Source organism: Eulemur rufifrons, chromosome 29 (genome assembly GCF_041146395.1).
Source record: "Eulemur rufifrons isolate Redbay chromosome 29, OSU_ERuf_1, whole genome shotgun sequence".
NCBI classification, from domain to species: Eukaryota; Metazoa; Chordata; class Mammalia; order Primates; family Lemuridae; genus Eulemur; species Eulemur rufifrons.
The window spans coordinates 95,097,303-95,122,904 of record NC_091011.1 but is presented as its reverse complement, the minus strand read 5'-3'; the positions used below and the strand labels follow the sequence as shown (position 1 = coordinate 95,122,904).

The window sequence follows — 25,602 nt, the reverse complement described above, 5'->3', positions numbered from 1 at the left end:
CTAGTGCAGCCCAATAAGAAGAGAGTAAAAGTCTTCGGAGGTGTCTCCTTTCCTGGGAGAGACCCAAGAAAGAGACAGTCTCTCTTCTTCTGCTGGGCACTGCTGGGTCTGGGCGTGATGCTTGGAACTTCAGCAGTGATCGTGCCGCCAACCTGAGGTTGAAGGCGGCACTGCGAAGAGGAACCAAGAGATGGAACAAGCCGGGACCCTGGAACCCCCCCGGCCATGAAGCCCACCCTTTCTCTGCATTTCCAGTCATGGTAGCCAAGAAATTTCCTAATTGTTTAAGCTATTTGAGTTTCAGGTCTCTTATCTGCATTTGAAAACATCTGGACTATTCCTTTCTTATCCTGTAAATCTATCAGCACTTCCCTGTGCTCATGCTTCCTTTGAGGAAATGGCGCCCAGGATAAATGAATAGGTTTGTCTTTTCTTGTTCCTGGAATTAGAAAGCTCTCCCTCTCCTACTAAAGTGCTTGCTACATAGTAGACATTTGCTCGACTCTGAATAAAACTAAACACTTTTAGTTGGATTATTTCGACAAATGGGAGTGGGAGAGGGCAGAGGAAATGCGCTCACCTCCGGGCAGGGCTTTCTTGGTTCTTCCTTCGCCATTTGGCAGGAAGCCTGAGAGAAACAGAGCTCACATTTGAACACTCGCCAAGGAATCACTTTGGAAAACATCATGCATGTCCTTGGGTCAACTCTCCAGCTCTGTCCTGCTGGAGGTCAATGGCGGGATGCCAGCTGGGCACCAGGAAGTCTGCTCACAGTGAAGGTAACTCCTGTTCGCTGACTGAGGCCTGGGAATGAACCAGCCAGCCTAGAGGGAGGCCCTGCTCCTGCAGCCGAGCTCCTAACACTTGGGTGGGGCCAGGTTTCCGCCTAGTCAGAATGCCTTCCCTGGAGGGAGGCTGAGCCCAGCCATTGTCCGCTGAACCGATGGTGCCCGGAAGGCTTCACGGTCAGCACACACACACCCAACGTTTGCCTCTCTCTGCTCAACCCACTCTCTCTCTGAAGGGCCACTGCAGTGAAGGGAGCCGTGTTTCAGAGGGTCACCCAGGACAGAACCGGGTCCCCTCCCTGAGGAGTATTGCTGTTGTTTACCATGACGCCTGACCCACCTCCTCAGTGTCCCCATATCTGTCCTCTTTGTCCCCATTGCTGTTATAGCACAGATCCTGATGTTGATATGGCATTCTTTCCCTCTAAATGTTATCCCTGTCTCCAACCACCACACTGCTGCCACCTGACATTTCCAAGGGACACCAACCTGCCCAATAGCCTCCAGAGATTTCCTGCTATTTAGGAGGTGACCCCCGCCCCTGCCCAGCCACGTCTCTCCCTGCACCCTCCTCCCACATGCTGATTCTCACTCCCCCTCTGTGGCCACGGGCCCCTCAGCCTCTAGTGACTTCCCCTAAGAGCTGAGCACGTTCCTGGTGAGCTGAAGCGTCGTCATCACAGCTAGGGAGCCTCTGCAGAGCCTGCTGTGATCTCCTTTTTGCTGACATCACTTCCAAAAGGAACCTCCTCCTATAACTCCATTTTGATATGCCTTCACCCCCCACCCCACAGTAACTCTTGTGAAGCAGAGACCTGGTAGTCTTTATTTTACGTTCCTGGCACCAAGCACCGACCCTGACACGCAGTACTCGTAATAAATGTCTGTGGAGCTGAATTGTGCTGTCAGGTTTAACACTCCCTGCACGTGTTTGGAATCAGTTCTGTGCTAGACCAGGAGTCAGAGCCGTAGAGACCACGATGGAGCTTCATTCTTAATGGTGGGGCTGGCGAATGACACTAAGAGGCATCATAGTCGAGTTCCTAAGATTCACCCTATACCTAGTCACTTGCCCATCCAGTCACAGGCTGCCCAGGACGACTGCAGGTCTCCCTTCCAGGGCACGAAGGATCAGAGAAGCAAGCAGCTACCTGCAAGGAGAAGGTGTGGTAGGGCTCCCAAGGACTCATCTGATTCCATTTCCACTGAAGCTCAACCTCTGCTCATATTTCACCCCAGTGTCTGCCTTCTTCTCTTTGTTACCATTGAAACATGGAACACCGGAGCTGAGTGCGGTGGTGCCTGCCTGTAGTCCCAGCTACTCAGGAGGCTGAGGAGGGAGGCGCATTGAGTCCAGGAGTTAGAGGCTATAGTGTGCTATGATTGCGCCTGTGTGAATGGCCACTGCACTCTGCACTCCAGCCTGTCTCTTAAAAAAAAAAATGTACCTCTTGTATTATCCTGGGTAGAGCTGGAACCCATTCTACTAAGTGCAGTATCCCAAGAATGGAAAAACAAGCACCACATGTACTCACCAGCAAATTGGTATTAACTGATCAACACTTAAGTGCACACATAGTAATAACATTTGTCAGGTATCAGGCATATGGGAGGGGGGAGGAGGGGATAGGTATATACACACCTAATGTGTGTGTGCACACCATCTGGGGAATGGACTCACTTGAAGCTCTGACTCGGGTGAGGCAAGGGCAATATATGTAACCTAAACATTTGTACCCCCATAATATGCTGAAATAAAAAAAATAAAAGAAATTTAAAAAATGTGGAACACCACCTTTTCCCCCAATTTCTGCAGACATCACAGGAGATTGTACTGGACTGTACTGAGTTTGCGGTTAAAGATGTCGCTTTACAATGTAGCACAGGGAACAATGTAACATTTACTCTGAAACCGATAACAGCACCTGATCCAAATCTGGCCCTCTGCTGGCCTTGTGCAGCTGTGAGCTAAGAAGGACTTTTACATTTTTCAGGGGCTGAAGACTCAGAAGAATAATGTTTCATCTGCCCACATGAAAATTATGTGAAATTCAAAATTTACTGCTCATAAAATTCCTTGGGGACGTAGCATCGCATATCACCTACATCTTCATGGTGGCTTTTGCCTACCAGGTGTGAACAAATGTGAACCTGAAAAAGCTAATCCTTCAAGATGGGTTCCTGGTGGCCAACTGGGCCTAAATTTTAAAATGAGCCAAGCAGCCAGTTGCTGACTAGAGATCACACAGGTTCTCTCAGTTTCCCAAATAACCCACATGGCTGTTTAACTCTGGGACTCCGCAGGGCTCAGCTGTATAGACCAATCAGAACTCAGCTTCAACCAATCAGAACTAAGTAAATTTCAATTCTTCATTTGCACAAATGGACCTGATTGGGAACACCTGGGCGGAACCTCTTGCTATAAAACCCTGGCTCCCTCTTTGTTCTTTGGAACCCATCTTCATACTGGAGGCTGCCTCTCCCCGCTTGGCAAATTGTTCACTGGAATCAAGTCTCTTCCCTCCAAATTCCTTTTCAGAGAACTTTGTTCCCAAAGGGCAGAGTCAAGTAGCTGAGAGTCTACTGCTCTGCTGAGTCCAAGATACCTACAATCTGGCCCTTTACAACTCCTGCTCCAGCACATCCCAGTTCCTGCATTTCCCAGCTGCTCACCCTGCGCTCCTGGAGGCAGAGCCTCACCCTGCCACTGCCACCCTGCTCCCCTTCCCCTACTGTCCAGGGCCCATCTCCCCTGACCTCTTCCACACCTTCAGGACCCCCAGTTGGTTCAGTAGACCCTACTCATCTTCTTTGCTCTAGGAGGTGGGGGTGGTGATGTGGTGGCCTTCTACAGCCCATGATAGAATCGGGATGTTTATGACTAAAATAAGACATTCAGACTGGGCTTGGTGGCTCATGCCTGTAATGTCAGCATTTTTGGGAGGCCGAGGAAGGAGGATTGCTTAGGATCAGGAGGTGGAGACCAACCGAGGCGACATAGTGAGACTCCTGTCTCTACAAAAAATTTAAATAATGAGCCTGGCATGGTGGTGGGCACCTGTAATCACAGCTACTTGGGAGGCTGAGGTGGGAGGATTGCTTCAGCTCAGGAGTTCAAGGCCGTAGTGAGCTGTGAAGACACCACTACACTCTATTGTGGGTCACAGAGCGAGACCCTGTCCCTAAAAAGAAATAGAAAATAGAAATAAGGCATTTTGCTACCAGCTTTTCAAATAACATGTTTCTCCCCTTGACTCTCAGCTGTAGAAAGTAGGGCCCAGAGGCAAGACAGTCTCAGAGCGTAAGAGCCCACGCACCTTTCTTCTTGTGAGCCCCAAGTAGTCCATGGCAGTACCCAGCTGGTTTTGTATCTACCCTCACAATTTTTAACAAAACAAAAGAGAAATTTTTTTCCCTCTGGATTTTATTTACCTAAAAGCACTGAAGGGAAGTGGATGGCACATCTGATGTAAGGAAGAGCAATTGAGAAAGAAATTATGCAAAAAGCAAGCAAAGTGCCGTACACACATAGAGATACTGACGCTGGAAAAGAAAAATGGACAGATTGTAGCAATCACCTGAAAATGCTCAGTTTCCACGAGCAATAAACAAGGTAATTACAATGGCAAGAAAAATCAAGACACATATAGCAATGAAGGCAGATGTTACAATGTGCGAAGCCTTCCAGTGTTCGACTCTGAGGAGCGCCTTGAACGCCCAGTTCCTCTCCCCCTCTCTCAGCTCTCGCTTCTGCTTTTCTACCTGCTGTTTCACCTTGGCCAGGTACTGCCCATAGTCTTCGTAGTCTTCGTGGCAGGCACCATCCCTGCCTCGCTGGAGCATGTGGGCATCGAGGAAGAGGTCGTTGCTGTAGAAGGAGCCCTCGCACTCCCTCTCCAGCCTCTCCACCACAGCCATGAGCTCCGCCAGCTGCCGCCTCTGCTCCTCGCCGGTGGCCTGGTTGTTGAAGGCGCAGTACCTCCTCCCACACTCCCGCACCAGCCCCTGCAGGCTGTGGTTGTCCGTGTTGGCTACATAATCGCTCAAGGCCTCGCTCCCTAAGTCCTCCTTGTGGGTGAAGAGGATGACCACGTGTCTCATGGCCCCTTCCCCAAAGACCTCCTTCACCCTCCTCATGGCCACCATGTCCTGGGCCGTGAAACGCCCCAGCTGGGTCACCAGGAGCAGCACGTGGGGCCCCGGGGCAGAGAGCAGGTAGCAGTCCCCGATGTCCTTGTACATCTCTTGGGCCTGGGCCTGGGCCTCAAAGATGGAGGGTGTATCGACCACCAGGATGTTCCTCCCGTTCCATGTGCCTGTCTCCGCCTGGCACGTGCTGGTCACCGGCTGGGCCGCCAGCCTGGACTTAAACACTGGCCGGCAGAGGATGCTGTTCCCTGTGGCGCTTTTCCCACTGCCTGTTTTGCCCACCAGGATAATCCTCAAGGAGGGTGATGTTGCAAACCGGTTATCTTCTAATCTACCTATGAAAAAAGAAGTTTTTGTATCTTACTAAGTTAGTGATTAAGACTGTTAAGTCATGGATCCCCTGGGTATCTCATGAAAGCTATGGACCTCCTTGTCAGAAAGGCAGGCATATTTACTTGCACACAAAAATGTGCACACAACCTTAGGTGCTTCTTGGATGTAGGAAGTCCCCATTGGCTGCCCATGCTTCGACACATAGGCAGGAGTCAGACCTGCCACACTAGCTGGTGTGCCGAGCACTTCATCTGCATCGTGGCAAATAGGGTCTTTCTGAAAGGAAACCATTCCCTGTGCTTTTCCCTACATGGTGCTTAGGCCAGCTCCTTGGAGAATTGGCTACTAAGTAAATTTTGTGAGTTTAGAAGGAGGCAAGGGATGAAAAGTCACGAATGAGAATATAGGATTCTCTCTCTTCCACCCACAAATTCCCAGGCACACTTGTACAGACGTGCCCAGCACGTTCAAGTGAGTATGCGGGTAAAGGCTGGCAGAGCTACAGTGACTCCCCTGTCACCAAGGGCCAGCTGTGCGTCCCTGGGCCTGTGCTCTTTGGATGGGAAGTGGGAGCTTGAAACTGAGATGATGGAGAGTTGCAGTTGATGTTAGGACAGCATCTGGGGTGCGACCCTAGGGTGCATGGCTGAAGAGGGGGCCCGGTAAGACCACTAGAAGCTCAAGTGTTGGAAAGATCATCTGTTTGGCTGATTGAAGTACAGAAAATTGTAATAGCAGTGGTGATGGAGGGGGCCACACTGAGCCAAGAGCTGGAATCTTCAAGGCACGAAGACTTCTAGAGTTCCTATGAGCCCAAATGAATTCTAAGTGTATTTTAGGATCCTAAGAACCGATTATTTATTCCTCCTCCTCTGTGCTGGTTCCTCCTTTCCCTAAGTATGCTGTGGTGTTTTGTAGCAGGTACAATGAGTACATCTCTATGGGGAACTTTTCTTCTTTTTAGCTGAGAGCAAACAAGGACAGAGAAACCATAGTTACAGTTTGGCTGTAGACCCTCCAACCTTTGACTTGAAGTTTCATTTCCACATTTCCCTCATCCCCTGTGCAGGGGAGAGCATCGTACTGTGGTGTGTGTGTGTGTGTGTGTGTGTGTGTGTGTTTGTATATATGTGTGATGACAATGGTGTGGTGAGGCAGAAGAGGATTGGGAAGGTAAAACCCAGTGATAGTTGCCTTTTTCTTCTTCAGTTGGAAATGACTGGCTTTCTGCCACTGTGTTGGAGGTGGCAGATAGGTAAGGAGACAATTGTTGACTCCCCCAAGCATCTGGAGCTCTTGAAAACTTCATGGCTTTCTTACCTTCAGCTATAGTTCCATATCTGCTCTTCTGGGGCCCTTCCATTCTCTTCTGGAAGAAAAATGGGAAAAAGATAAACACCAAGTGTCCATGTGGGAGCTGGTAGGGCCTGAGAGCACCTCGATTCAGATACCTCAGAATAATTATCTTTAGAAGATCCACTTCCATGGCTAATTTTCTGACTCATATTTTATTTTCAAACATCTACAAGTAACTTGAAGCAAACCAGGCAATGCCAGGTTATACTAACACAATGCCTTGTTGCTTTTCTTTTTTCTCAGCTTACAGAAAAGCAAGAAATGTTTTGAAATAAATCAGTTGATTATCCCCCCCCCAACTTGAAAGGCATGAAATGAAGAAAGCATTCTTTTAAGGAACAAAGAATGGGACATTTTTTTAAAAAGTGGAATCAAAGTATCTCTTGGAACTTGCCAGAATAGAGGAAAAAAAAAATGCCTTGCTGTAAATAACACTGTTTTGTTTGAAGCACTGGGAATTTCCAGTCCCAGAAACTCTTTGTGTCAGGTGGACATTCCATTGTCAAAGAGGAAGGTACGATGTACTTGCCAATGGGACGGTGTAACTGGGGGACTGGGGAGTCCAGTTACTGACGTGAGAGGAAGTAGTGCAGGAGGACCGGGACGCAGCGGTCGCTGGAGAGAAGGTGCAGTAATTGAAGAGAAAGAATCAAGTTCAGGACAAATTCAAGATAAATTCATTTCCTGCTCAGTGCAATAATGTCCAGCATTGTGCAACAATTTATCTGGGATATACATTTCCCACCTGACCTAGATATTGCCAAAGATGACTCCTTGGGGGTGTGTTTATTCATGTTTGTACCAGCCATATATAAGGATTCCCAAAAATCTTCACAGGCACTTGATGACATTGCACTTTTAACTTCTCGTCACCCTTATGTTCATAAATAAGGATATCTTAATTGGTTTAAACTTGTGTTTTACTGATTGCCATTGAATTAAAATAGTTTTCATGGTTTATTTGCTATTTAGGTTGGTTCTGTTATTTCTATCTTTTGCACATTTTTCTATTCATTCAGTGGATTTTCCTGGCCCTCTTTAGGGAAAGCCATCCATTTTCACAGTATCCGGACATATTGTGGCAGCTTGTTCCCTTCCCCTCCCCCTCCCCTTCCCTTCTTTCTTTCTTTTCCTTCAACCCAGAGAAGGGCATTCTCACCACAACCATCTCCCTATACTGTTCTTGCCTCTGGTAAATTATATCCTGGCTTTTGCTAAAACTGCCCCAGTTCTCTGGCATCTTTTCTGTTCTAGATGACATTTTCTGAGGTTTGGAATCAAAACACTGACTAAGCGATAGTGTTGATGATGAACTTCACCATCCTGACAATCCTCTGTGCAGCCAGTTATAGTTTTCAAAGTTCTTTCATGTTCACTATTTTAATTGTTCTCCTAAATTCCCTGTGATATGATCAAGATTAGTATTAAAATTTCTACTAAAATATTAGGAAACAGCATCAAATGATCTACCCAGGGTCATTTGTTTGTCATAGAGCCATTATCAGGAAATAGCTCCTTATGCCTGTGTATTTTCCTTGATTCCAGGGTGTCCAGGGTAGGGGGGCGGGGAGACTCATCCAAATAAGTCAACAAGCGTCTTGGAACACCACATACAATGCTGCCACCCCATGGTCAGGACTCAAATCGATGTTGACGGGCTGGAAGCCTGCCCTAAAACCAACACAGAATTGTACTGAAAATCTTGAGTGCATTTTTTTTTTAATGTAATTCAAAAATAAAATTTCAGAGGGAAGGAGTTGCTCTGAATTGAAGTATTTGAGTTTAACACATTGATGGCCACACTAGAAACAATTTTTTTTCCCTGGGGCCATGGTGTTTTATTAAAACAAAACGATCCTTTCCAATGTGTTGTTTTTTTACTGTTTTCTGTGCCTGAGTTATATGCAACACAACCCACGTTTTTAGGATTAAATTGTCAATATTAATTGTAATGATAAGAAATCAACAAGTAAGATTTTCACGAACCAACGGCAAGGTTTTGCTCCTCGCAGCCCTGAGCTTAAAACTAGCCTGAGTTAAATACAACTCACATGGCAGTCAATGTGTTAAAACAGCCTGTTGTTTTGACTTGACTTGATTCTCCATGTGACCCAAATGGAGCAATCCAGCTGTCACAAAAGCCAACCGAACGCAGTACATTAGCCATGGCACCGCAACAATAGTTCTCAGTAGGTCTCAATAGTTGAGACTGCATTGAGGAATCGATTTTTTGGCAGATATTAACTAATGAGGAAGTGTCCAGGTGGGTCAGCAAGGGTCCTGATGGAGATGCTAACATGAGTCGTACGCAAGGTACTAAAAGGGCAGAATGAAGCCTAGAAAAAGACTGGGGACACATTGCAGGCTGTAGGGATGTGATACGTGTTGATTTGCAGAGCGGACGAGAGTGGGGGACTTGAGAGAGGAGGCAGACTTCTCCTCCAAAGGGAAAATGATGAGTCTCCCCCCACAGGGGACCCAGGTTTGCGAGCAGTCGGCAGGCAGTGTGCCGGCGGGAGCAGCAGCCTCTGCCGGGGATGCCGGGAGGGTCTGGCTTACGGGGGAGGTTGAAGTGAGTGAACTTACTGCACCTTCCGATTTGAAAATTGTACGAGCTTGATTTTACCATGATGAGACCTTATTTAATCAAATCATGACAAAGCAGGCTCTCTCGTGCTACTTTTGAAAAGATAAACAAAAAGATAAAAATATTTCTTGTCTTCCTTGTTTATAAGTGTCCCCTCCACCTGTCTGCCCTCGTCCCTGTATTTCCGGATATTGGAATCATGTGTTTTGCAGTTTGGTCACTGTGATTCTACAACACGTTTAGTTGACAAAGGGCTTGTTCACATGTGCCCTGGACACAAATCTGTTGCCCTAGAGCGGCACCCTACAGCGTGTCATAGGAAAAGTGGGTGGTATCCAGGGGAAAACGGGGAGGAGGTTGTTTCAGAAGGTCAAGGTCATAAGACAAGATCCACTGAGGGGTCTCATTTGGAACACCAGGCTCCCACATTTGCCCCATGGAGGCCTAAGACTCTGCCCTCCACTGCCAGGCCTCTCTGGGACACGCGTGTCTGGCTAGGGTGGGACATGAGAAATTAGGAGGATAAAATTGAGAAGTACGCCCCCACCTCGCTGGGGGTGGGTGGGAAAGTCTTTTGCTCTTGGGAGCTTCAGTTTTCTCATCAGCCCAGCGAATGACAGGATCAGTTCAGCTTTACTCCCTGAGAGTTTCTGGAAAGTTGGCTGGGCCAAGAAACAGGCAGTGGGAGGGAGAAGCCCGCTGCCCTGAGACATGGGACGGCAGCGAGCGCCGGGCAGTGGCTCTGTAGGCCCTGTCCCCCCAGCCACACATCTGCTGCCCGGGGCGCTTGGACCAGGGAACCCAGAAGTACGGCAACTTGTGAGGTCACATCAGAATCAGCAGCTGTGGCCACACTGTGGCTCTTCCAACTCCCAAAGTCTCTGTGAGCATAAACCCAGTTCTCCTTACCAGGAGCTGCTGTCGCGCCCTGTCCTCCCGATCAGCGAGGCTCTGGCAGGCTGGTCCTCTCGGGAAGATGAGTGGCAGCAGAGAGAGCACCCTGGTCTAGGGGAGGCGGTTCACAGGTCCCAGTGACGCTGAGCGGCTGCAGTTAAAGAGCAGCCAGCGGCTGGGGCTGAACGTGGCGCGGCTCAGCTGCAGGAGAAGAAGGAACACGAGGGTTATGGAGAGAGCCCCGCTCCCTGCAGACACCCCTTGGGGTCAGCTGGAAACTGATGAAAACAGGACCCTGAAAACCAGCCGCGTTGCACTGGCTGCGCCGCCTTAACGGTCACTTCCTGTCAGCAGCCTACTGGGGGCGTCGTGCCGCCTCCCATTTCCTTTTGATGACTGTTTAAGCAAGCGGTGTTTGGAGGGAGAGGATGTAGAAGGAATGACAGATCCCCCAGCCCCAGGCTTGGAAACACCCCCTTGTGAGTGGAAAGTTCCTAGGCACAAGCTGCCAGCCCTCTGCACCCATCGCTGGATCACCAACTCCTGACACCTCTCGGCCCCATTTCACAGGCTCTGCTTCTAGAATGTTCCTGCTAACCAGGGTCAGAAAGGCACTGCTGGTTCACAGAGGGCCTGGATGAGGCCCTCTCGGGCTGTGACTCTGGGCTGCTGTGCTGCTGTCCCTTCCCTGCCACGTGACAGAGCCACTTTGTGGGGACACTGTAGAGTTTATGTGTCAGTTCATCCAGCCGAATGTTGGGAGTGTGGCAACAGTACCTCTGTTTTTAGCTGATTGCACATTTAAGGCTGGGGCAGCGACCATAAAGCAGCCATGAGATTGAGACACGTGTGGGTTAGGCACAGACCGGTCCTGTCCCAGACATTCCCACCTTCCTCTCTGTTGACATTTGAAGGTGGGCTTAGAGTCACATCATAACAAATGTCTACTTTTTTTGAGACAGTCTCACTCTGTCACCTGGGCTAGAGTGCTGTGGCATCAGTCTAGCTCACAGCAAACTTAGACTCCTGGGCTCAAGTGATCCTCCTGCCTCAGCCTTCCAGGTAGCTGGGACTACAGGCGAGCACCTAACTTTTCCATTTTTAGTAGAGATGGGGGTCTCGCTCTTGCTTAGGCTGGTCTCGAACTTCTGAAGTCAAGCAATCCTCCCCCCTCGGACTCCCAAAGTGTTAGGATTACAGGCGTGAGCCCCTGAGCCCGGCCTATCTAAGATCTTAGGGGTAAAATAATTTAAAACATTCTCCTGCCAGCCCAGAAAACCTCTCCACAAAAGTAGAAGAGAAAGAAAAAGAAAAAGTAAACAGTTTTATAATTGAATATGCATCAAATCAGACTGTGATCTTAGCTCAGAGCTTGCAAAGACGGACAGAGGTCTCACCTTGTTACATAGCCAGGCACACACCGCCCATCGCACACGTGTCAACACGAGCCACAACTCGTCCTCACGTAAGCGGACTTGACAGCACCATTTTTTTTAATATTCAAAAGAACTTTGTTTATTTAGGTTTGCGCATAGCTTTATTATTTGGTGCTTTTAGGATGCCATTTCCCTAGAAAAATAGCCAAGTATTCCAGTGTCGCTTTCCCAACCTGAATTGAGAGCTTCAGAGAAAAATATAGACAAGATACATACATGGCCGTGTTTACATACATGCTATGTATGTAGACAAAGTACAGTGAGTTGCCTCTGACCACACAGATGACAGGAACATGTAGGTGAAAGGTGGGTTTTAGAGACAGGATTGGGAATGCCTAGGAATGGATTCCTCTCTTCAGTTTTGGCAGGTTCCATGGTCTGCACAGTGGTAAATATTATCAGAGCCCCTTTAGTTAGACAGCACCAAATTTGTCACACATAATTTATCCTAAATTCACCTGGTAACCATCTGTGTTAGCCAATTGCCTTTTTCCAGAGGAAAGGTAAACTTCTCATATCTTTATGACAAGAGGAAGGTCTGCCAGGTGGAGAGAGGTGCCTGGGGAAGGTTAGGCTCCTACGTTAGGCGTCCACTTTCCCAGGGAGATGGGGAGGTGGGGGCTGTCTTCCTGGATGTTTACATTTAAAGGGATGGCTCCTGGTGCTGGAGAAAGATGGTCGTGGGTGGTCCGACTGGCAAACAGCTTTTACAAAGATTTGCATCCCAAAGGACAGAGAAAGAATTTACAACTTTCTAAAGAAAATGCTCTAAGAAGGGAGGGGTAATTCTTTTCTGCTTTTTTTCTCACTATGGAGAATTAATGGCTTTTCCTTATTTCTTATTTTTATTTGCCCTTACACTTTAAAAATTTTCAAGGACTTTCAACTCAGTAGACACTCACAGTCTGTGTGAATCGGGCAAAGCAGGGCAGGCGAGTGTGCAAGGAAACCCGAGTGCGGTGGCCTGGTCAGGACGTAACTCTCATTAGATGGGGACGAGGCACTCTCCCAGCAACCGCCAGAGTCTCTCAAAAACTTGCCTGGCAGAGTTCGCGTCAGTCTTATGAACAGTGAGAGGACACCATGGCTAACTATTCTTATCAATGCAGCCAACCTAAATTCACTGCATTCTAGCCACATCCTGAAATTCCCTCCCTTCTTTGCCCTTGCTTGGCCTAGTCACAGGCATTATGGGCCCTTGGCCCCCAGCTGAGGACTGATTTTCTGCTTTGAGTCCTCCTGTTCCCTGAAAGTCTTATCTGTTCCTTGCTAGCAGTTCCTGGGCTCCTCTCCTGGCTCAGAGACACCCCCAGAGAGTCAAGGACGAACTGCATTAGCTGGTCCCTATCAGCTTCTGGATGGGACTAGGGGTTTCTTAGAGGTCAGGGCTATCTCTAGGTCAGGGTCTTGCCTCAATCCAGCCCTAGAAAGTGCTCAAAAATATTATTGAATAAATGAATACAATGTACAACTTAAATGCTCTATTCCCTCATCTTGCCTTTTATAGTCATACTTCATGCTAGAAGAGCAATCTCGGGTCGCTAGTTTCAGAAGGGAGAATTGTAGAAACTTGTGCGCATCCAGACATGAAAGTAGTTCCAAGATTCTCTCTTTTCCTCACCCTCTCTCTTCCTCTGCTCAAATTTGCAACAGACCGTGAGGTTCCCAGTAAACCTAAGGCCCCTAGGAAATGGCCATTTTCCCTGTCCTTCTGTGTGACACCAGAGTCAATCCCCTTTCCCTGGACTGAGAGAGCGACTGATAATTCCCCTCCCACCTCCTGCCTCCTCATTTCCCATTTCCTTCTCTACCAAACTCCTCAAATAGTACAAAACATGACCAATAATGGCCGAAAGTAGTCATTGTCCATCCCTGGTCCCCTCTGTTCCCCACATTCGCACGTGGTGACTCTCTGCAGGGCACTGAATGGGCGCGGTGGCGGCTGGCGTGCTCTAGTTACAGGAGGGAGGCTCTGGGCTGCTGAGCACAGTGGCCACCTCAGGGCAGACACCCACAGGCTGTTCCAGGAATCAGCTTTTTAAGCCCGGAGGATGCCACAGCCACATCTCTGAGACATTTTGGGGAGGCACCTTTCCGAGGGCTCCTAGGGGGACCAACCATTCCAACTTGCCCAGAATTTGACTGGATTTAGCACTAAAAATCCCACATCGTGGGAAATCCCTTAGTCTCAGTCAAACTGAGGCTGTTGGTCACCAGATGGCCTCCTAACGCTCTTTCCTGCTCGTTCTCCCACTGCCTGGCCTCTGCCTCTTCCTCCTTCTTCTCAACCCATGATGGGAACGAGGCTAGTGGGAAATGTGGATATGAAATCCCAAGTCAGAGTTGGGACAGGCTGAAGCCAAATGCTGAAGTGCGGTTTCTCTTCCTTGTCTATATTCACCCTAAAAAAGGTTCTTTGCAGAAATTCAGGAACGGTGTGCACTAAAGCCCCACCCATCCCCAGAACACCAAAATGCACTTGAGGAGACAGAGAGTAAGCACAGTGTGGAAAATTATAGAATAATTCTTTCAAAGGATAAAAGAACCTTAGATGTCTTTCAGGCCAGATGGCTGGTTTTACAGATGAACAAATTAAACCAAAAGAGATCAAGTGAAGCCCTCCCACATAGTTAGGCAATAATTCCATTGTCACTATTGCTCTTCATTTACGAAACTAATTTTCATGCTCTGAGCTTTAGTTTGCTAATTTGATTCAATGGGAAGGAAATACTTGCCCTGCCTACCCCATCATGCTCTTATGAAAATCAAAGAGAATGTAAAAGACCCTGGAAAAGTATAAAAACGCAGGCATTTCTGTCTTATCAGCATTATTATGTCCTTTGTGTTTGGACGGGGTCATGGCTACTGTTTTTAGGGCTGAGAGGGGCCCAGTAAGGGGTGTCTCCAATTGGAGGTGGGCAGAGGAGCCTCCTACTGCAGAGACCACACATGCCCAGGGTGGGGCGGAGATCATCCGGGGGTGAATCCAGTAGGTCAAGCTGATGATTCAGAAATGTCCAGGTCCAGATGCAGGGAAGCTGTTTGAGCACGTGGTTGACACACAGCATGGAGGAATGAGTAACGATGCCATGAAGCACACTCTAAATATCTGATGTCTCTTAAAGCAAATTTATCCTATTCTCCTGAGCCGAGGCACCGCACCAGGCCTAAAGAGTGTGGTGATTCCAGATAGAACTTGTGGGACACAGAAAAAAAGCCATCCTCCTAAGGAATCTACAGTCCCATTAGAAGGGCAAGACTTAGGCAAATGAAAGACAATGAGTTGGGCCCCAAATGAATGTTTTAGGCCAGTATATTTCATATACCCCATTAGGAGCTTTAAAAAATGAAATAGAATGGAAACTAACAAAGTGAATCACATGAAATGTGTGCATAAATGCTGAGAAGCAGTATAAAGCGTACTGTTTCCTGAGAGTACTGGTCAAAAATTGTGGAAGGCACAGTTTTAGAAAACATATTAAGCAGGGTTTTGGGAAGAAAAGAGACCAAAATGTGCCAACCCCAAAGGAAATGCCCTGAAGTGTGAAGTAGGACTTGGACATTGAGCAGGGTTGAGAGGTGGTAGGGAGGAGGGCCCTTTAAAGTGATTATTTTAAAGGAAGCAGAGAGTATTAGATATCAGGGCAGGACAGGACGGCCCTTGGAGTAGGCATAGGAGCTTGTTATCATGACTTCCAGAGTTTTCTGTGTAGCCGATGTCTACCTTTCTAATTCCATAGCTATGAGTTTAGAATAGTGCCTGCACCAGTTTAGTTAGTCCAAAAGGCCAGGAGCAGCAAGGACTGAACCCAGGCCGTGACGTTCTCCTCTAGTTGTTTATTGGATGGGTTAGATGAGGTCCAGCCCAGATGAGGTGGTCCCTGGAGCCTCCTGGGCTGGCACCTTGGAGAACTGCACTTGCTGAGTCTGGAGTGGGCGTAGAGGTCTAATGAGACCCTCCCTTATCCCCCCGACATTACCATCTGCAACCAAGTGTCCACTGGTAGGGATCTCAGGGTCCACAAGCTTAGATCTTCCTGTCAAGAATACTGTTTCTGATCTCGCTGAGATGTGTCCTTAACAGGCTGATTTCCCTTTGTGTCATTACCTCAGAGCTTCTTGGGCATGGGCTGTAAATCAATTATAGGTTTGTTGAGGTATTTTCCCCCTCAGCCCTCAGGGAGAAGGGAACCCCCCTGCAAGAAAAAAAAAAAAAAAGCGTCTGGAGGCCTGGATCAGTGGCCTTGGGCAGAGGGCAGCCTCATCTGTTTACACGCTGTGCTGTGACAAATGCCACCACATGGACCTTGATGTGAAAAAGTTGGGACGCTCTACCTTTGATGAACAAAGACTAATATACCAAGTAGCGCTGTCCAGGTCTTATTTTCCTTCTGTCTGAAACTGCTGCTAACATTTGACATCATGGGGCCTCCGAATTTCCAACAGGCACATCTGTAGGCCTGGACCAGCCCTCTTGGGGTGCCCATCACCTGTTACCATGTCCCACCGCCAGAGCTCTGGTTCCTGCCCTCCCGAATGCATCAGGCCTCACACAGTCAGGGGCTTGTCAGACTCTTCCCCAGGGGGTGCTCCCCCGCCACCCTCTGGTCTCTGTCTAGACCCTCCTAGTCCCAGGCCATGAGGCTCCTGTGTCCTGGGAACCTAGGCAGGACCACAGTGGCTGCCCATTTGCTTCTTCAGGGAATGGAAGACACAGCACCGGCACCAATAAGAACTAGAGGCAAAGCCCGTTCCTCTGCAGAGAGGATGAGGGGGTTGATTTGCACCAGAGGTGCTAGAAACAGTTAAGTGACAACATAAAAAGTCATACTTTGGTCCATGACCTTTGGTGGCTTTTCTGTGAAACCCACAGCCTATGCTTCTGCCACCAGCCTCGCGGACACTTGTGCACACACACCCGCCACTCGAGTTTAACCCAGAGAGCAACTGAGTTTTGTGGAAGTGAAAGGCAAAAGAGGGCACAGGAGTAGGAAGTGACAGCTGGAAGGCTGTCAGGAACCGTCTAGACCAGTCCTTTCCCCTGTATTACAGAGAAGGAGACTGAGGTCCAGTGTAGAGAAATGGTTTTAAGATCATCACTTCAGTTAATTTTCGTATACGGTGTGAGATACGAGTCAAGATTCTTTTTTTTTAACGTCTAATCTTCACTAATACCTCACTGTTATGATGACTGACACTTTATAGTAAATCTTGTGATTAGGAAATGTGAATTCTCCAGCTTTTTCTTTTTCAGAAACCAAAAAATCCTGCCCAGATTTTGACTGGGAGTACATTGATCTATAGATTAATTTGCAAAGAATTGACACCTGAATAATATTGAATCTTCTGATCTGTGAACATGGTATATATCGTTCCATTTATTTTGGCCTTGTTTGATTTTTCTAATCAATGTTTTGTAGTTTTCAGCATAACAATCTTACGTTTCATTCCAAAGTATTACGATTCTTTCCAAAGTATTTCATGATTTTAATGGTATTGTAAATGATATTGATGATTGAATTGCAATTTCCAGCTGTTTATTACTAGTATACAAAAATATAATTGACTTTTGTATGTTGGTCTTGTATTCTCTGACCTTGCGAAACTAATTTATTAGTTCTAGAACTTTTTTCTTGATTCTTTAAGATTTTCTGGGGCTGGGCACCATGGCTCACATCCGTAATTCTAGCACTGTGGGAGGCTGAAGTGGGAGGATCGCTTGAACCCAGAAGTTCAAGACCACCCTGAGCAAGAGATCCCATCTCTACTAAAAATAGAAAAATTAGCCTGGCGTGGTGGTGAGCACCTGTAGTCTCAGCTAATTGGGAGGCCGAGGAAAGAGGATCGCTTGAGGCCAGCAGTTTGAGGTTTCAGTGAGCTATGATAATGCCACTGTACTCTACCCAGGATGACAGAGCAAGACCCTATTAAAAAAAAAAAAAATTCTACATAGAAAATCATGTCATCTGCAAATAAAGACAGTTTTATTACTTTCTTTCCAATCTATGTGCTTTTTATTTCTTTTTCTCGCCTCCTGTCACTGGCTGGGTCTCTAGTACAATGTTTTTTATGTTTTGTATCTTTTTAATGAGAAAAAGAACCACAGGTCAATCAGATGCTTTTCTTAAGACAGGATTTGATTCTCTTCCGTTTCTCCTGCGTCTGACATAACGATCAGTATCCTTTGTTGTCAGTACCCCCGGGAGAAAACTTCAGTGGTTTGGCTGGAAAGGGATTTGGGGCAGTTGTCCCATCCCCCAGGCGATGTTTTCCGTAATTAATTCCCTTTTTTCCTTGGCAATCCTCATTGTCTCAGTAATTGGCTTTCTGTGTGGCAAGTGATCAGACCTAGGCCAGACCCTCTTGTGGTTCAGTAACAAAATCAGGAATGAAAGACAGAACATTACTCTGAATCTCTACTACAAAGTTAAATGCAAGTGGTGAGAAGGGACACTCTGGTCTTTTCCTGAACTTAAGGGAAAAGTATCCAGTCTGGTGCCTTCTGTATTCTCATGGATTGTCTGTCTACGTGTTTTATGGATCAGTGAGAAAGAAGGTTTAAGGTATCCATGTACAATTTTGGATTGGTCTAATTACATTTTTGGTTTTTTCAGTTTTGATTCATATATATTGAAGCTGTGTTTTTAGGTGCAAACGTTTTAAGGATTGTTATGTCTTCCTGATAAATTAACACATTTATCATTAATGTCCATCTTTACCCTTGACAATATCCCTTACTCCATAGACTGCAGACCTATATCAATGTAGCCACTCCAGCTTTCTTTTGATCAGTGTTGTCATGGTATTTCTTTTACTTTTAATCTGTCTATGTGGTTGTGTAGGCAGAATTTCCAGACAGGCTTCAAGATCCCACCTAGTGGTGTAGAAGCCCTGGATAATCTCCTCCCCTTGAGTGTGGGAAAAATAGGATGGACACCACTCCTATGATTGGTTTGCATGGTATTATAAAAGTGGAAGGGAATTTGCAAATATAATTAAGGTCCCTAAACAGTTGGTTTTGAGTTAGTCAAAAGGGAGATTATTCCAGGTGGGACTGACCTAATAAAAAATAAAGCCGTAAAAGCAAGGGACAGCTGTTCTGGCTTTGAAGAAAGCAAACATCTTGTGCTCACACACAAGCCCACTGTGCCCAGCGCCCCTCCACCTGCTCCCCACTGCTGCCCTCTCCCCCACCCCCCTCTGATGCCTACAATTGGCATTTTACTCACGGACGTCAAGCCTTCCTTTGATCTAAGTATACATTTCTATATGCTGCAGTCCATAAAAGGATTTTAAAATCATAATACTTTTATTTATTTTGAAAATCATATTTGCATTTGCAAACATTTACAAACAATAAATAACACAAACATTGGAGGGCATGTGCGGACACATGTATGTGAGACAATGAAATGACCATTAACAGGTTAACATTAGTCCTGCTGGTAAGCGACCCTCGGCCCACAGCAGCATGTGCTGGTGTGCACGTGGCCCTGGACCACCTCCCTGGACTCCCCCCCTTCAAGGTTGCCCCCACCCTCATCATCGAAGGAGCCCCTCCCTGGCTCGGGGCCCCTGGGTGGGGCCGAGCAGAGATGCTAAAGAAGCTAAAGGTGAGAATTGAGAATGAATTTTTCTGGAGCCACTCACAGAGGCCAACTCACTGCAATTACCATCCAGGCCCTCAGGACCCCTGACCCCTGACCACAGCCAGCTCTAAGCCCTCAGCAACCCCCGTTCCCGAGCCTCCCACGATCCTTAGCGGGACGTGGCATTCGTGACATGCTCATAGACCCCTCCTTCCCAACATGCCACTGGCGAGGACCCGCCTGCGCACAACTCCCTTCCTCCTCCACCGCCCTCTGTCGTGCATACTGCTTCCCTCCTGCACCTGCATTTCCTAACTAGAGGGTGGCTGATTTAAAGATAATGAGTTCCCTAAAGAGTTCTCATTAAGCACAGAAATGGAAATAAGGAAAGCCTATGGTTTGGATTGCACAGCCAGTCAGCATCCGATTTTCTGATGACGTGGTATTCAAGAACCTTCGTGGACTGGCCCGTACCTATGAGTCCCGAGGCTGCAGCCGCCCGGCATAGCATGCTCAGGGGCGCAGCTCTCAGTCTGTGCACCTGCTGCTCTGCCTCTTCTCCGCCGTGGAGAAGAGCTCGAGATAGATACCGTATGCGTATAGATGTGCATAAAAATCTGAGTAACCGCATTGAAGATAGTACATGTTATTTTCCCAACACCTTACTTTATTTTGGAAACACATGAACCATAACACATGCTAGAAAATTGGAAATTGTGTTATTTTCAGTATAGTTACACTGATCTTTTTGATAGTAAATAATTGCACTACTTAATAAACAAACTGATGTGTAAGAAGTAAACATGAACATATATAACCCTGGTGTCTCTTTCATTGATGATAATAAAAGTCTACAAGGATCACAAAGGAACATAGGTATCTATGTGTAAGAACTAGAAAATTATTGAGGAGGATTAGTGTGTAAATTAAAAAAAGAAACAAACTTCAAAATAAAAGTGTTTATTTTCCCTGTGCCATGAATTTGTCCCCACTACAAGGTACTAGCCATTTCACTATCCTTCATGAGAGGAAAGAGGGACCAAGAATACGAAAACATTGAAGGAAGTTTTTAACTTAGACAAATTTATTTTAAAACTCTGCATGCACATAGTTAAAAGTGAGACTTAAAACCTCATAAAATGAACTTTGAGCATTTTCAAAGTTGCAAAGTTGGTGCAGTTCACAGTGTTCTGCACCATTAAAACTGTGTCTGGAACTACAGAATTCCTTTGGAATAACGTTTTAATTTTTCCCTTCAGCTCCAAGAAATTTAGTTCCTTTCTTGCCCAGTTACCTGCAGTTTTTAAGACCTGCAGGCTCTGTCAGCCAGGTCTGACCTCAGCTGCGTTCTCAGACGCGCGCCTGCAGAGCAGCAGGAAGAGCAGGAGCGCGCCCCCCAGCAGCAAGGCCACGGGGAGCCTCCAGCCTCTCCGGTGGGGCTTCTGCCGCCCCCACAGCCTGGCCAGCAGCCAGGCCCCCCAGGGCCGCTGCATGCGGGCAGCCACCTGCTCCGCCACCTTCCGGAGCTGCTCCCCTTGGGACGACCAGTGCTGGGTCTGGTCCCAGATGTACACCTTGTTGGTGTAGTGGGCGCCCCGGTTCTCCCTGACCAGGGCCCCCACCAGCTGCAGCAGCTCCTCTGCCTGCGCCTCCTGCTCCGCGCCGGTGGCTCGGTTGTCGAATGCACAGACGCGGCCCCCGCACGTGGCCACCAGCTCCCGCAGGGCTCGGTTCTCTGTGCAGCGCAAATAGTCCTGCAGAGTGCCCCCGGCCAGGTCCTCCTTCCTGGTGAAGACGAGGACCGTCCGCTCCAGGACGTCCTCCCCGAACATCGCCCTCACCATCCTCACAGCCTGCTGGTCCTGGGCGGTGAACCGGCCCAGCTGGGTCACCAGCAGCAGCGCGTGGGGCCCGGGGGCCGAGAGCACGTAGCAGCGACCTCTCTCCTGGAACCCCGGCTCTGCCTCGGGCCTTTCGGAATTGAAAATGTCTGGAGTGTCAACGACTTCCACGAGCCACTTGTCCCACCTCCGGCTCCCGACGGCGCAGGCTCTGGTCACAGACGTGGCTCCGAGCCTGGAGAGGAACCATCTCCGGCCCAGGATGCTGTTCCCGGTGGCGCTCTTCCCCACCCCCGTCCTCCCCACCAGGACGAGCCTCAGCGTGGGCTCCTGCGGCGCCTGGCTGTCCTCCGCTGACCCTGTGAGACAAAATAGGTATAATCTTACAGGAGTTAAACCAACTTTCTCTTGGGAGCCGGAATCTTGCCTTTAGAAAAAAAAAGGGAAGAATAGAGATTTGAGCTTCAGGTGGTTCATGTCCATCGTTTCCTTCTGTTCGTGGGTTGTCTGGTGCACCTGTAGATGCTCCACCTACGGCTGAACGTTTCAGAAAATGCTTCTTTGTAATTTCAGACCATTGCTTCGTCCTGCATCCTCTCTGGTCATCCACACACATGCAGACCTATTTCACACTTGACAACGTGAATGGGCTCTGCCATATTCTCCCAGATACCAGGAAGAAAGGCAGTGGCGGGGGGTGTGGGGGCGTGAGGGTGTGGTTGGGTGGGGGTGGGTGAGGGCAGTGGGGGTGGGCGTGGGGGTGGGGCCGGAGGGGCAGTACTGCACAAGGGTGAAGAAATTTCTGGAGTCCCAGACACCCTGGTTTGAATCACAGCCCCACCAGGTGCTAGTTGTGTAACCTTGAGGAAGTTGCTTAAGCTGAGTGTTAAACCTCTTCTGCAAAAAGAGGAATAATAATGTAGGGTTTGGGCCAGGCGCAGTGGCTCATGCCTCTAATCCCAGCACGTTTCAAGGCTGAGGTGGATTACTTGAGCCCAGGAGTTTAAAGTTACAATGAGCTGTGATGGCACCACTGTACTCCAGCCTGGGTGACAGAGCAAGACCTGTCTCTAAAAAAGATAAAATGAAAGTAAGAAAATAGGGTTGTTTCTCATAGGATTGTTGAGAGTTAGATAAGATCTCTTTTCTTTCTTCCCACCCTGCCTCTTTCCCTCCTTCTCCCTCTTCCCTCTCTATCTCTTAAACCTGCTGCCTAAAAAGAATACCCATGTTAACCCTCCATACTTATTCTCTAAACATTCTACCTGGTAAATCGTGTTCACTTTTGTCCATGATTTGATACCCTCTGTATCCTCTTTCTTCTGTGGAGATCAGAGTAGGTTTATTATCCTCATTTTACACTCCAGGAACAGAAGGGCAGGCTAGTCAAATAACTTAACATGTCACAGCAGAGATCCAGCTAAAATGCAAATCTTGGGGCTCTTGCTGTTTTATCCCAGGGTGGAGACACCTCTGGGACTTCCCTCTGTTCAGTCTGGAGTAAGCCCCATTCTCCTTACTGTCCTAAGCTCAAGCCCTGGGTGGCAAGTATGCAGTGCAGAGACATGGCCTTACCACAGACACTTTCTTCATCTCTTGCCATCTTCCGTCCTCCCATGCTTACCTGAAAGAGTCCCAAACACAATTTGTTCATTAATTTATTTATTCCTGAAATAGGCATAACCACTCACAGTGTGTCAGGCCAAGTCCGAAGCGAGAAGACGTGGTTTCTGTCTGCAGAGTGCGTGTCTTGGGGGAGGGGCAGGTGGTTAGAGAGAAAACAAGTAAATTTTGTCAATTATAATAAATTGTGCTAATTTCTCTTTTAGGGATAATATCAGAATTTTAGAGAATAACATCAGAAGAGCCAGCATCCTGACCTTGATTTGGAAAGATACTGAGAGAACATTTGGTGAGCTTGGATTTGACTTTTTGGGGACTCCAAATGCAAAAGTAGAGGGTAGATTGTAACATTTACTCTGTGCCAGTGGGTAAACTTTAGATACTAATTTTTTCTGAGGTAATTCTGTCAGTGACATAAGCTATAGATACTAAGTTTTTCTAGGGGACTCTGCAGCCAGGGAAGACTTAGGTAAACTCTGAGAACAAGAGAATTTCCTCAGTGATTTAGGGACCTGCCTTACAGAGGTTGGCCTAGGAAAAAATCAAGAAGAAAACCAGAGTTTTTCCTATGGAAATTGGAAAACAGGCATATCTCCCGAGCAGACCTGGAGTGTCTGACTCCGCCCTCACAAGGCCACATGTCCATTTGCTTGTCTACCTATGGCCTCTGTGCTGCAGAGGCTGGGACACTCCCCTTCAGTCCTGATGTTCGTGTCCCAATCTGAGGCTTTTCTAACTGAAGTGGTTTCATGCTGAATTCTAACATTATTTAATACACTCGAACACTCTGTGATCCGGTTTGGCTCATCACATGAGCACCTGAATGCAACTGCATGTCCCCCCTCAGCTACGCCACCAGCCTCCTATCCAGCTAATCCTCTACCCAGTCAGCTACTCCACAAACAGCAGATTTCAGGGCCTTTCTAGCCACTGTGTGCATGCGAGTGTCTTCTGCCCTGGCCACTCCGGGTACCTGTGTTCTCTTCTGGTGGCACCACACACGGTGGAAGAGCAGAGAGAGGGGCTGGCGGAGTAATTTTTCCCTGGCAAAGGTCCTTGAGAACAGGTTTGCCTCGTACTCAAGCCAAAGCTGCTTCTGTTTCTGCAGGAACTCTCCTGCCAACGCCCCAAAGCCTTCAGTAACGTTCACTCCACAGGCCTTATGTGATGAATTATTTTGTGGGTAGAAATCAGCAGACTCCCACAACAGACACCAGAGCAAAAATGAACAAACAGCCTCAAGACTCAGAGCAAAGAGCAAGAATTTAACCAAAGCAAGAAGTCCTTGTGAAAGATGAAAATGAAAGTGTGCTGCAGGGAATGTGTAGAGCTCTGGGTAGGCCACTGGAACTTTCCACACAGTTTGGAATGGGGTTTGAAATGATTTTATTTTATTTTTTTTTTTTTATTTTTTATTTTTTTTTTTTTGTTGAGACAGAGTCTCACTTTGTTGCCCAGGCTAGAGTGAGTGCCGTGGCGTCAGCTTAGCTCACAGCAACCTCAGACTCCTCGGCTTAAGCGATCCTACTGCCTCAGCCTCCCGAGTAGCTGGGACTACAGGCATGCGCCACCATGCCCGGCTAATTTTTTCTATATAGATTTTTAGTTGTCCATATAATGTCTTTCTATTTTTAGTAGAGACGGGGTCTCACTCAGGCTGGTCTCGAACTCCTGACCTTGAGCGATCCACCCGCCTCGGCCTCCCAGAGTGCTAGGATTACAGGCGTGAGCCACCGCGCCCGGCCTGAAATGATTTTAAATAATTTTTTTTAGAGGAAAGTAAGCTCCAGCTGAAATCTGAGGTGACAAGTGACTCTATTATTGAGAAATGTAAACATATAGAATCCCATATTCTTAATACTTAGAGACCTCAAAATTTATGTAGGTCTTTGCTTCCAACCTTGCTGTTTCTCAGAATTATTTAAGTGTCCTTTAAAAATTTACATTTCTTGGATCCATCCTCAGAGATTCTGATTCATGAATCAGGTGTTTCTGATGTTGAAAACCCAGAGTTTGGAAATTCGTTAAGTTTCCAAACCCCTTCATTGTACAGATGAGGAATCTGAGGTGTCCCTGCAGCTGTGGCTGGAGAGGCTTGAGTTAGGGAGCAGGTGTTTAAGGAACCGTGCACAGAAAGGGGTTGAAGATGAACTTCCTAACCTCAGATGTCTCCTGAGGGCCCCTGCTGCAGACAGTGAGGAGAGGAGAGAGTTCAGTTGTATTCAACTTGTCAGATTGTAACTCACCCCAAGGTTCGATTGCTTATGGGGCCATAGATATATTTTTACTTTTGCTGAATATGCAGCTTGGGGAATGTTTAATGCCTTTTAAACTGTATTTTGTTCCTGGGAGTGGCTCCAGCAAACTCTTCTCTTACCATGTTGAGGGAGTGTGAAGGAGACAGGCTCTAATCCCCAACAAGAATGTGCACGCTCGGGAGCTGCGGAAGATGCTCCTAAAACTTCCTCTGAACTTGATCTATTTGAAACTCAGAATACTCTGAAACCCCTGGAAGCGTGATCTTGACTGTTCCAGACCTGGCTCTCCCGCATGATGTCTGGTAGAAGGCAGGTGCTCAGGCAGACGCTTTCCAGGAACCACGTTCTTTCTGGTTCCCACAGCACCCCCCGCCCTGCCAGCTCCCAGGCTCAGACTCACCTTTCCTGGTGATGGGCTCTGAAGTTGGCTGCAAGAAGCCTGGACCTGCTGCTGTTTTGCCTTTGGTGGTGAGTGCTGTAGGCCCTTTCCTGCCAGCCTGCAGGGGAAGTCGCTCAGACTTCAGAACTCAGGAAGCTCAGGGTGGGCCCAATGCTGATGACTTAAAGAGACAGAAACATTTCTCATCGAATTGTGGGTTGGCAATGTTGCTCCTACAGAATCTACCTCCTGCTGTGACAAGGTGTGTGTGTATATCCAGCAGGGCCCCCGATATCAAATATCTTGCCATACCCTAAGAAGGGAAGGGCATTGCAGGCCCTGAGGCCTGACTTGACTTCTAGATTTGGT

General features: G+C 47.6%; 2 protein-coding genes across 2 annotated transcripts; both read right to left on the bottom strand.

Annotated features, from left to right (window-relative positions):
* Window positions 1–4,238: 4,238 nt before the first annotated feature.
* Window positions 4,239–10,285, bottom strand: GIMAP5 (GTPase, IMAP family member 5). The gene is made up of 3 exons (XM_069461626.1): window positions 10,123–10,285; window positions 6,591–6,639; window positions 4,239–5,272 (listed from the first exon to the last, which is right to left on the bottom strand). The coding sequence occupies exons 2-3, from the start codon at window positions 6,631–6,633 to the stop codon at window positions 4,377–4,379; spliced, it is 939 nt and encodes a 312-aa protein (XP_069317727.1). The 5' UTR covers window positions 6,634–6,639; window positions 10,123–10,285; the 3' UTR covers window positions 4,239–4,376.
* A 9,903-nt stretch (window positions 10,286–20,188) lies between these two features.
* GIMAP1 (GTPase, IMAP family member 1) lies at window positions 20,189–25,326 on the bottom strand. Its single transcript, XM_069461627.1, has 3 exons — window positions 25,255–25,326; window positions 22,549–22,597; window positions 20,189–21,332 (listed from the first exon to the last, which is right to left on the bottom strand). Exons 2-3 carry the CDS (start codon window positions 22,589–22,591, stop codon window positions 20,455–20,457), a joined length of 921 nt encoding a protein of 306 aa, XP_069317728.1. The 5' UTR covers window positions 22,592–22,597; window positions 25,255–25,326; the 3' UTR covers window positions 20,189–20,454.
* Window positions 25,327–25,602: the final 276 nt, after the last annotated feature.

What these genes read in the sequence shown, in the direction of transcription:
- GIMAP5 (XM_069461626.1), bottom strand. Translation starts at nt 6,633, where the DNA reads ATGGAAGGGCCCCAGAAGAGCAGATATGGAACTATAGCTGAAG. An exon ending in ATATGGAACTATAGCTGAAG is followed by an intron (nt 5,273 to 6,590) that starts GTAAGAAAGCCA and finishes CTTTTTTCATAG; the next exon opens with GTAGATTAGAAGATAACCGG.
- GIMAP1 (XM_069461627.1), bottom strand. Translation starts at nt 22,591, where the DNA reads ATGGGAGGACGGAAGATGGCAAGAGATGAAGAAAGTGTCTGTG. An exon ending in AGATGAAGAAAGTGTCTGTG is followed by an intron (nt 21,333 to 22,548) that starts GTAAGGCCATGT and finishes TTTGTCTCACAG; the next exon opens with GGTCAGCGGAGGACAGCCAG.